General features: G+C 36.1%; 1 protein-coding gene across 2 annotated transcripts; it reads left to right on the forward strand.

The window, feature by feature from the left end:
- Nucleotides 1-64: 64 nt before the first annotated feature.
- Nucleotides 65-9,012, forward strand: LOC109149257 (type II inositol polyphosphate 5-phosphatase 15-like). 2 transcript variants are annotated; one of them, XM_019296918.1, is made up of 11 exons: nucleotides 65-1,055; nucleotides 2,478-2,727; nucleotides 3,253-4,048; nucleotides 4,354-4,484; nucleotides 6,214-6,298; nucleotides 6,408-6,573; nucleotides 6,676-6,716; nucleotides 6,817-7,081; nucleotides 7,202-7,325; nucleotides 7,619-7,979; nucleotides 8,302-9,012. In XM_019296918.1, exons 1-11 carry the CDS (start codon nucleotides 155-157, stop codon nucleotides 8,656-8,658), a joined length of 3,477 nt encoding a protein of 1,158 aa, XP_019152463.1. In that variant the 5' UTR covers nucleotides 65-154; the 3' UTR covers nucleotides 8,659-9,012. The 2 variants fall into 2 exon arrangements, with proteins under 2 accessions (XP_019152463.1, XP_019152462.1); XM_019296917.1 differs by having other exon boundaries at nucleotides 6,408-6,716.
- Nucleotides 9,013-12,459: the final 3,447 nt, after the last annotated feature.

Here is a 12,459-nt window from a genome sequence, read left to right on the forward strand (position 1 = left end):
AAATTATTTGTTTTTTTGTTTTTTTTTTTTTTTTTAAATGTTTACTCAGTAATTAAAAAAATAAATAAAAATTCATCAGAAAATCTCTCACTTCAAAGTTCAAAGCCCCAAAATCTCTCTCATTTCTGGCTAGCTAGATTCCTGCCACAACAGAATGGATAGCCGGATCGAAGATGACGACGGCGACTTTTTCGCACCATTAACTAGGGCTGCTGGTGCTACCAGTACCCCTGCCGCCGGCGAGAACAGTGATTTCAACCCGTTCAGCCAGGACTTCATTTTCTCTCCGCCTTCGACGCCGCCGCCGCCGCTACTGAGTCCCGCCTCCGACGATGGCAGCGAGGACGGGCGTAGCAACAATCGCAATTTCGGCCTCGACGAGACTCAAAGGACGCCGAAGATCTTTGACCGGTTCTACGACTCCTCGTCCGACGAGGAGGAGGAGGAGGAGTTAAACCGCCAAAACGACGCTACTCAGAAACGCCTCGATTACATGATCCAGTTCCTCGACCGGAAGCTATCTTCGCCGGCGGGCTCCGCCTCATTCAACAACCGCAACAACACCGGCACTAATCAGCACCAGCCTCTGCCTGAATTTGCAGGCCGAGGTGGTGGCAGGGGCATATTCAAGCTCCCGCTCCGCGCAGCGGTTCATTCGGACAGGCCGCCGTCCATTGAGTTGAGGCCTCATCCGTTGAGAGAAACCCAAATTGGGCGGTTTTTGCGGAATATTGTTTGCACGGACGACGGATCTCAGCTGTGGGCCGGGTCGGAATGCGGGGTTCGTGTTTGGAACTTAACGGATATTTATGGTGTAGCTCCTGATGAGGACTTGGACAACGATGCCGCACCGTTCTGTGAATCAGTGCAGACCCCTCCCACGCTGTGCCTGGTAGGAGATGCTGGAAACCGGGTCGTGTGGAGTGGACATAAAGATGGCAGAATCCGGTGCTGGAAAATGGACGACGCAGGTGGAAATCAGGGGAAGTTTGCGGAAGTACTATCGTGGCGGGCACATCGTGGTCCGGTTCTCTCTATGGTCATGACTTCGTATGGTAAGGTTTCAATCTTCCCTCATCCATTCTCCCACTGTAATAATCTAATCTGTTTGAACTTTGGATTGTTGCAGCATTTGAAATTGGACATTGCTTAGAACTATTTTGCCTGCAGCTTTTCTCGCAACTCTGTTAAACATGCTGTATATACTTGAGGTTTTAGTTTTGTTATTGAGTTACATGAAACAACTTGTTAGAACCCATTTCTGGTAATATTGTAGTAACAAGAGTGTGAACTTAGTTTGCCATAGCTGAACCTGCAACAATGACATTAGGTGATCAGTATTCATTAACCTGATCAAAAGTTCCTTTTATATTCTTCTTACATTCCTGGATAGCCAAACAGTCTGTTAGCATTAACTGGGTGTCAATTTGCCATCAATTATCCAAGCTGTGGCCGAAACCAATCACTCTCTGACGGTCTGACCCATGAAAAATGTCAACCCACTATAGTACGTTTTTATTATTTGTGGTACATCTAAGAGGCTGAGAACCAAACTTCTGGCCTCCGGCTTAAAGTTACATGGGTATGCCACTTGACCACCAGGTCTTTGTCTCTTTAGCATAGTAGATTAGTAGGTGTTTATTATGAGTATTTTGTATGTGGTTTGAGTGCCTTGATCATATCAAACAATTTATCTTATCTTATCTTATTTGTCTCACCTTGATCTTTACTAATATAAAAAAAAATATTATTATATTTTTCATGAAAAATGTCAACCCACTATAACGAGACATTGATTAGTGATGCTAGGTGCATATTTACTGCTTTTCTTTCTTCTGTGACTTGGAAATGGCCCTTCTGGATAGTGGGCTATTGAGTGGTGTGATGGTAGCTGCCTATTTGTTATTTTTCTTTCTTCCATGACTTGGACATGACCAAAATAACACTTTTGGATACTAATCATATTGGAAAAATTCATGTATGGACAAAGAGGGATGTCAGATCAAGCAAAGCTTCAAGACTTGCCTTTTACTGAAGCTCATTATCTTGATATATTTCATGGTCATTTAAAATATTATTGAATGATATTCAGAGTAAATGCTACTTTGGAGTGCCTTTTATTTTTCATTTCAAGACAAACTCTTGTAGTTCACCCATAAATTCACAAACTTGTAACATTTCCGATTTTGGTAGTTGCTTATTTGTTTCACTTCTCTAGTTGAGACTTTTTCTTTGAATAGAAGATCTTCCATTTTTTCCTTTTTGTTTATTGGGTAAATCGATATGGTTATATATATTCCTCCTTTATAGGTTAGCATGCATAATTGTCTTTATTTTTTCTTGCTGTGTGCTGGATTAAATTTTTAAAATGGATAGAGGAAATAAGTGAAACAAGCATAGAATAGAAAATGGTTATTAACACTAACTAAAGCGGATGGCATTATTGCTGATTTGATGAAACTTTTAATTTCTTCTAGGTGATTTATGGTCTGGATCTGAGGGGGGTGCTATCAAGATCTGGACTTGGGAAGCAATTGAGAAATCATTTTCTCTAACAGCAGAGGAACGCCACATGGCTCCTTTATTAATAGAGAGGTCATATGTGGATACTAGGAACCAAGTTACACTTAATGGCAATAGTATATTCTCTGCTGATGTCAGATATATGGTGTCTGATCGTTCTGGTGCGAAAGTATGGACTGCTGGCTACCTTTCTTTTGCATTATGGTAAGTACCTTCTAGGAAAATTTCTTTTTGATAAGTAAAACTAAGTAACTTCTAGGTAAATTATTTGATTAGGCTTTCTTCATTGTCTTTTGCACTGTTTTTTTTTTTTTTTTTTTTTAACACTTGGAGCATCTATCTATGAAGAGATATTTTTATTCCTGAGATTTAATACTCAAGGTCTAAATGCATATGCACTCATGATAGGCTTAGACATGGCATTTTAGTGTGCATGGATTTTTGGCATTATTTCATGTGAATTATTGGTAACAGATCTATAGCTGCATCCACATTTAAGATCTCACTAATTTTGTAGTTGTAGCCTTGTAGGTGAAAGGTTTTTACATGAGTCATTTCTAAGATGATTCCATGGATGTTATTGGAACATTAAAATTTAGTGGTTTACTCAAGATGAAATGAAACTGTTTAAGGCAAATTCTAATACCGATTTTCTTATCATCATTATTCCTTTTGTGTTACTTACTATTCTTTCTGCTAATCATATAATAATTTGTTGGTACTGTGTAGGGATGCTCGGACTTGGGAGTTATTGAAAGTCTTCAACATAGATGGCCAGATTGAAAACATCTCAGCAGTCCAAGATCCTATAGTGGAAGAAGAGTTGAGGATGAAGATTGTATCAAAGAAGGAGAAATCACAGACCTCCATTAGTTTCTTTCAGCGATCGCGTAATGCTATTTTGGGAGCAGCTGATGCTGTTCGTAGAGTTGCAGTAAAAGGAGGTTTTGGTGATGATTATCGGAGAACTGAAGCATTGGTCAAAACAATTGATGGAATGATTTGGACTGGGTGTGCTAATGGATTACTTGTCCAATGGGATGGAAATGGGAATCGTGTGCATGAAGTTCAGTACCATACTTCTTCTGTTCAATGCTTTTGTACGTTTGGATCACGAATATGGGTAGGATATGCTAGTGGTACTGTCCAGGTATTGGATCTTAATGGTAAATCACTTGGAGAATGGTTAGCTCATGGGAGTCCAATTATAGGTTTGGGTATTGCAGATGGCTATGTTTTCACCTTGGCCAATCACGGTGGTATACGTGGGTGGAGTATATTATCTCCAGGACAAATTGATGGTCTATTGCATTCAGAGTTGTCTGAGAAGGACTTTTTATATACAAGGATAGAAGATCTGAAAATATTGGCTGGTACATGGAATGTTGGACAAGAAAGAGCATCTCATGACTCACTCATATCGTGGCTAGGTTCTGCAGCTGCAGAAGCTGGTATTGTTGTTATTGGGATGCAGGAACTGGAGATGGGTGCTGGTTTTCTTGCAATGTCTGCTGCTAAAGAAACAGTGAGATTCACTCCTGTAATCTCGTGTATTTGATTCCTTTTACCTGATCTCCTAACTATTGTATGCTCCACCCAAGACCTCCCCTTTGTTTGCATTTGCCTTTCTGAACTAAATAGAATTATTAAGTCAATATAAAGATCTTATGGTTGTCAATATTATTCTTCATTCATGCATTTACCATGACTTTCCTTCACACACACACACACAGTATATATGTGTATACATTAGAGAGAGAGAGAGAGAGAGAGTTGCTTTAGAGGACTGTTAGCGTTACAATGTTAACCTTGTACGTCCATGCCTTTTAGATGCAGGTAGGCCTTGATGTAAGTTCTGCTGGGCAATGGTGGTTGGACATGATAGGGAAAACTTTGGATGAAGGATCAACTTTTGTGCGTGTTGGCTCCAGGCAGCTGGCAGGCTTGCTTATTGCTGTATGGTAGGTACTATGACCAAATTTGCAGGTGATGTCTGTGTGTGTTAATCACAGTAAATATGCAAAACTTGCATGAATTTACTGTTATCTTCAAATGTTAAGGTTGTACAATTTTATCGAAGTTTCAACTTTTATACAAGTATAGCCAAATTGAGATGTTTGTCAAATTTGGTAATGGGTGACCGAATTGCATTTAAAGTTGGTTTCATATGGAAAGTCTGCTTCTTCTTTTTTCACTGATTTTAACTATTTTAATTTGGTTGTAATATGAGCAACCCAAAAAAAAAAAAAAAACCATCACTGAACTTGCACTTTGTTGAAGTGAAGGTTAAAATCAAAGATTCAAAAGGACAGAACTTATGTATTCTTCATCAAAGTTCTACACCATCACCTCCTCCAAGGCATAACCTGGCTACCGCCACCATACCCAGCCACCAAAACAGTGGCACCCTGCCGCCACCACACCATCTGTTTTTGCATCATTTTCCTAAGAATAAAAAATCCTCTCCAGCAGCATTGTATAGAGGCTTTATATGAATAAAACACGTAGCTAATAAAAAATGAAGTTGAGAATCATTTGAAGCCCCCCTTGTCTCCAGTAGTGGTGGATGAATTTTCTGGCAAATCACTTATAGAGAAAGTGTGTTTAAGTATGATGCATTTTAGCTACTCTTCTGGATTTGTTTCAATAGCTTAAGGCTGCTAGAATTAAATGGGCCTTCTCTGGCAGTGAATACATTGAAGTAAAGTTTAGTCTGATTAAATCCGAATGAAGTCTTAGTGGTGGTGGTGGCAGTGGCAAGGATATGGGCTTTAATTATGGAAATATCTGGTGGTGGTTTGTCATGGTAGTAGCAGCCTGGGTGTGGGGGTTAGGTTAAAGTGTTACAACTGTGGTGGTGGTGAATGGTGGTTCCATTTGAGGAAGGATGGTAGCCTACTTTAGGTTTTGATTTTGACTCTTTCTCTAAATCAAATCTAGTTAAAATGGGTGGGAAAATTGACATGTAAACAAAACCCACTTAAAGCACAAACTGGACAGTCAGTCACATCAGCAAGCTAGAAGTTTGGCTGCTTTCTCAATTTGGCTATAAGTAACATGAAGTTTTAGTTTGGGATAAAATCTTATGAATTCTTGCAAAGCTTTGGGTATTTTCCATGATTAGGCTTATATTGCCACATGCATATATGTGTGTGCATAGCCCAAAACATGAAAACAGAAAGAACGTGTAGAGTTTTGGGACATTTGGTGCGCCACATGGAATCCAACTTTGGCAACATGTGGCATGCGTCTTTTGACATTCCACTGGTAATAATTGGAGTTACAAATAATAATTTAAATAAATTTATGATATTTGTATCTTATAATAAATTGAGTAACTTTTTCGTGAAGTGTTCATTTGTATCCTTGTGAACTATTATCAGTTTCTTATTTTCCCATTTGAAGAAAAAAATATTTTACTTTATCCTGTAAAAAAATGAACCTCCAAAACCAAGTAAAGAATTTTTAATATAAGGTATGTCAAAACAGTGATAATAATCCTTGCAAAGTGTGGACCAAATCACTAGCATATTACAACATCAGAAATACATGATACTTCTATTATTTTGAATTCCTTGTTAACTATTGTTTAAATTTTTCAATGGACTTGTGTTGAATTTATCTTCATCTTTTTGGGGCCTCAATTGCTCAGGAGTTCCTGAAATTTGATAGTGAATGATATATGTTCAGGGTGAGAAGAAATGTCAGTCGTCATGTTGGGGATGTTGATGTTGCAGCAGTTCCTTGTGGTTTTGGACGTGCAATTGGGAACAAGGTACATGTGTTTTCCTTTTTGGTGGCTAATAGAGAGTTAACCGTGGAAAATTTAAGTCCAAACTGTTATTGCTATTAAAGTAGTAATCAATTAAAGGTCATTTTAACAGGGAGCTGTAGGTTTGAGAATGAGGGTGTATGGTCGTGTTATGTGCTTTGTGAACTGCCACTTCGCTGCACACTTGGAGGCTGTTGGTCGCCGTAATGCTGATTTTGATCACGTATATCGAACAATGGTCTTCAGTCGGCCATCTAACTTTCCCAATGCTGCTGCTGGTATAGTGCCATACCTATTTTCATATTCTTTGCTTGCCTTGTCGATGTTTTTAATCTGGCGTGTTTATGGTTGTCGCTTGCTATTGGTCCTTTCTATTGCAGCCAGTGTCTCATCTGCAGTTCAAATGCTTCGTGGTGCAAACGTATGTAAATTCATGCCATGACCATGGCTTAGTATTGCATTACCTATTACTGTTGTCATCATCTGGCCATCAATGAAAACATTGACATACATTTTAACAGGGAGCAGCTAACTCTTTAGACGCTCTACCAGAACTATCCGAAGCAGATATGGTTGTCTTTCTGGGTGACTTCAACTATCGTCTTGATGGAATATCTTATGATGAAGCAAGGGATTTTATTTCTCAGAGGTGCTTTGACTGGCTAAAAGAGAGGGATCAGTTGCATACAGAAATGGAAGCTGGTAATGTCTTCCAAGGAATGCGTGAGGCAGTTATCAGGTTTCCTCCCACATATAAATTTGAAAAGCACCAACCTGGTTTAGCTGGTATGTCGATGTATAAGTTCTATTTGATATTAATTAGTTTTCTCTATTGTTTTAATTTTAACTCCTTCACTAATCCTTGGTTGTACCTGAATTTCTGGACTGGTTGGAATTTCTCTACAGGGTATGATTCTGGGGAAAAGAAGCGTATTCCTGCCTGGTGTGACAGAATTTTGTACCGTGATAGCCGTCCCAGTTCAGTTACCACGTGCAGCTTAGATTGTCCTGTAGTATCTTCAATTTTGCAGTGAGTTTTCTATGAATTACCATGTTAGAACATTCAAATCAATATTTAGGGAATCACACTAACTGTACAAGTAATCAGTTATTTATTTCATTATATATCTATTTTTTATTTTATTTTTGGTTTCTCGAATGGGGTGGTTCTCAGTTTATCTTTCATCATTTGAGTGTGATCTGTGTTCTCTACTTCTCATCATTCCTTTTCCACTCTTGGCCCTGTGTTTGTCATATGCAGAACCACGCATTACTTTGTATATTTAGCTTCTATTTTGATTTAAGGATTAATCTTTGAACTAGGTATGAAGCTTGCATGGATGTGACAGACAGTGACCACAAACCTGTGCGGTGCATATTCGGTGTTCAGATTGCCCGGGTAGACGAGTCAGTGAGGAGGCAAGAATTTGGAGAAATCATTAGATCTAATGAGAAGATCAAGTCAATGCTCAAAGAACTATATAAAGTTCCAGAGGTAATTGTCAGTACAAACAACATAATCCTCCAAAACATGGATGCATCCATCTTGCGCATTACAAATAAGTGTGGGAAGGGCAAAGCTCTATTTGAGATTATCTGTGAAGGCGAGACCACTGTTAGGGATGACGGGCAAGCGTATGATCATCGTCCAAGAGGTTCTTTTGGTTTCCCCCGGTGGCTTGAGGTAAACTTCTTGCAATTTAAGTATTAAACAAAGACAATTCCTTTCATAAAATTTACGGGTTTTGGATTCTTGATCCTATACAATCTTCAATAAATTACCCATACCACCAAATTTGCTTAAGCACTTCCTTCTGTCACTTTTACATGGTTTGAACACAGGAAGGTGGCCTGTATGGATTCTCTAGACCTCCTTGTAACATTGCTCAGTCATGATCTTACTTAATTTGACAAAATTGAAGTTCCCTGTTTCTTGAATTAAGCTATGAACCTCTATTGTCTTTACCATCTAGGAGTTAATGTTAAAATGTTAATGTTATCTACAGGTAAGTCCAGTGGCTGGGATTATTGAACCAAATCATATTACCGAGGTCATGGTTCATCACAAGGATTTCCAAACGATAGAGGAGTTTGTCGATGGTATCCCGCAAAACTGTTGGTGTGAAGACGCCAGGGACAAGGAAATCATATTGGTAGTCCAGGTCCGCGGCAGCTGCACCACGGAGATGAAATGCCACCGTATCCGCGTTCGTCACTGCTTCCTAGGCAAGACTGTTCATCGGAGTAAAAAACCCAGCAACTCTAACAATCTCCCCGCAAATCTCCTCCACCGCTCTGATATTCAGCATCTTGGCTCTTCATCTGATGTTTTTGACCACCTTAAGAGTATACACAGCCCTTGAAGCAGTCCGGAGGAGGTACAAGCCAAGCCTGTCCATATAAATAACTGCCAGAGAATCAATCTCATACTAGAACAATTTTCAACAAGTCTATTTTTTTAGGCTGTTCTCCTTGGACATGCCCATTCTTTTAAGCCTGTTTTGTTATACAAATAACAAATTCCAAATTTATTGTGTATAGTATTAGCATTTTAGACTTCCAGCCGGCATCAGTTTTAAATATGTAAATTTCTAGTTGTCTGATAACAGGCTAACAGCAAACCTGATGTCTGGACTGCTTCAATTTTCAATCTTTTTGTTTGTTTGTTATTTTCTTTTAAATATAGTGTTAACCTCCGGTTGGTTACGGTGTGTGAAGACTCGATCTCGACCTCATATTACTTTTCCTCTTGCCAATTCAATAATCTTAGCGAAGTTGATGGAGCTATTGATTTGATAATCATAAAGTTACAAATTTTACTCAACGGGAACAACATATTGGTTCATTTAGTTTGAGTCGATCAGTTATGGATAGGATTTACCCTTCAATTTGCAACGGAAGCGACCTTAGCGGTCTTCCTAATTTGAATTGATAAGCTATGAGTGGATTTAACCAGTAAACAATCCCATAACTAAAAAGTTTAAACGGAAGATTGATTGGTGCAATCAAATAAAAGTCTATGAATCTATAATGTAATGATACAATTTTGTAAAAATATAAATAAATATAACAATATTACAATAATCAATAATTAAAATGAAATTGTTTTGCTAGTGGGTTTAGGGTTTACAATAATCAATAATATAAAATTGAAAGAAACAAAATTGATTATTGTATTCATTTTAATATTGTTATATTGATTATTGTATTCATTTTAATATTGTTATATTATTGATTATTGATTATTGTAATCAACAATTTTGAAATTATTCATAGGCTCTCACCGACTCAAACTAATAAGACCAATAGCAAGATCCCACAGAGAGTCAAACTTTAAATATTATGGTTACCAATCTAACTGTTCAACCAATTTGGTTGTGCATTTCCCCTCCAATATCCACTAAATTGCTAATTGCCAAACAATACTTTGTAAAATTAGCATACAATTGACAAATTGACATTGCCACATATTGTAATTGTTGTGCCACCATAAAATGGTTGACAACCATGACTTGTTAAAACATGTAACCCGATCACATGTAAATTTATGATCGTAATATATCAACCATAAGAAATGACACTAATTATAAATGTTAGTTATTGTCAATTTTAATTATTACTCAATATAAATTATAAAGTATAGTATATTTCAATAAAAAAAAAAGGGACAAATCTTAGTAAATAAAAAAGAGCACATATTCAATAATTTCCATACTCTCAAATATTGTGACAAATGGGTGGAATCGCTCACCCTAGTCACATCAACATAATTGTGGATCGATAAATTATGTTGGCTCAACCGATCAACAGATACTATACTTTTGTTCAAAACGTACAAAAAACTCTATTATTTTTAAAATATGCTCGTAAAACTCAATATTTGATCTCTTATGATAAATTTCTTTAATGCACAATTAAACTACCCATGTGGACTCATATTCTCAAATCTAATCAAACCAAACACACTTTAACATTATGACAAAACGTGTAATGTTGCATTTTATGTCAATTTTGATCTTTTATAATACAATATTAACTAACTTTCAAATTTGGCCATACTTCACTTTATTCAACACCAAAAAAATATTATTTATACCATTGTACATTGGAGGGGTGGGGTTTGATCTTTTATAATACAATATTAACTAACTTTCAAATTTGGCCATACTTCACTTTATTCAACACCAAAAAAAATATTATTTATACCATTGTACATTGGGTTTGGGGGGTGGGGGGGGGGGGGGGGTCCCCACCCCGTTACCATCAACAACAAAATACTCCTTAATAAGTTTGGATGATGAAAAGTGTTGTACGGACAGTGCTTGTTAGTGTAATTGAGATAATATATAAAATTATTTTGTTGTAATAAAATGATATATAAATTTAGATAACAAGATTATTTTTGTTCAAATAAAATGATTTATAAATTTAGATAACAGACTGTAATTTTTTAGTTGATATTAATTTTAACGTTTTAATAGTTTAATATGTTGAGTGGTATAACATGCATACATCATGTGTGCATATTTATCTAAATTTAAAAACATAATAAATTTCAATTCATAATATATTCTCAATTTATGTCCATTTTTATGTTAATTTTTGTATACATTATGTTATAAGAGTTGTACTATAAATGTGTTTGCACAAAAATATTCATACCGTTATAATTTTTGTTATATTTTCTTATTATTATTACCATGTATATGCATATATAATATCTTTTATTATATATTATTCAATGGTAACAATATATGTATACATTATATATTAGAGTAATATAATACATAAGTTTGATTTCATATATATTTTAGTTAAATGTTCTCATAATTATATTTAGTAATTTATCATACCATAATCATTACTCGAATTATCAACTATACTTTTAATATAATATTATCTCTACAACTATACATTTTTAAAGCATATATACTATTATTTTTAAAAAATATTTTAATATAATTAATATTTTAACATTGAGTATTAATATTAGAGATATATTATTATGAATCGCACATATAAAATCTAAGTGTATATATATGGATGGTAAAATGATACTACTAACAATTTATTGTTGGGAATGAATAATAATACTAACTAGGGGTGTAAATGAGTTTAGCCGTCCTTTGAGCCGTTCACGAGCGGCTCGGCTCGAGCTCAGTCAAAATCGAGCTCGAGTCGAGCCGAGCCGAGCCGTATAATATATATATATATATATATATATATATATATATATATATATATATAATATAATGTAATGTAATATAGTATACTATAATATAATTATAATATATAAAAATAACAATTAGAAATTAGAAATTAAAACTTTAAATAGTGAAAATCTCTAAAAGATTTCTTACCCCAACCCTAAAAGATTTCTAATCTTACAAACTGCTGTCGCGACTCAGACTTTAGAGAGACTTCGTCGACTGTAAAGACTCGTCGCCGCCGTCGTGTGTCGCCACCTCTAGGCCGCCGTCGCGAGTCCAGACCGCCATGCCACGCCACCTCAACAATCCAGACCGCCGTTGGTAATTGCTCCAGGCGCCGTCGCGGTAATTGCTCCACGCCACCAGAGTCCAGATCTCCAGGTCACCATCGCCGCCGTCGGTAATTACTTTTATTCATTAATTAATTATTATTATTGTTAATTTGTTAGTGATAGCACGACTGTGAGGATCACTTGCTCTGAGATCAAGCTCGAACTCGAGCTCAAGCGGAGGATCCTTTAGCGATCTCGAGCTCGAACCTACCCAGGCTCGAGCTCGGCTCGGCTCGTTTATAACCCTAATACTAACATAAACTAAAATAAATCAAGAAATCAATTTGGGTTATTTTTTGACAAAACTTATACACGTGTCAATTTTGCAAACAAAAAAAAGGTAAAAAAAAATGAAAAAAGTTATAGATATAAATAAAGAATTGTTGATTAAAATTGAAATGTGTTTATTTTGGAGTTTTTATTTTTATTCGATACCATGATAATGATATTAGGATTGTAAAAATGATAAACAAAAGAAGAAGAAGAAGAAGAAGAAAAAAAGTGAGTATAGGATTAGTATTATATTTATCTAATTAAGAATGTCACAACAAAATTATTATCGATACAATAATATAATCATTATATATATATATATATATATATATATATATATATATATATA

This window comes from Ipomoea nil, unplaced genomic scaffold (genome assembly GCF_001879475.1).
Source record: "Ipomoea nil cultivar Tokyo-kokei standard unplaced genomic scaffold, Asagao_1.1 scaffold2159, whole genome shotgun sequence".
Lineage (NCBI taxonomy): Eukaryota > Viridiplantae > Streptophyta > Magnoliopsida > Solanales > Convolvulaceae > Ipomoea > Ipomoea nil.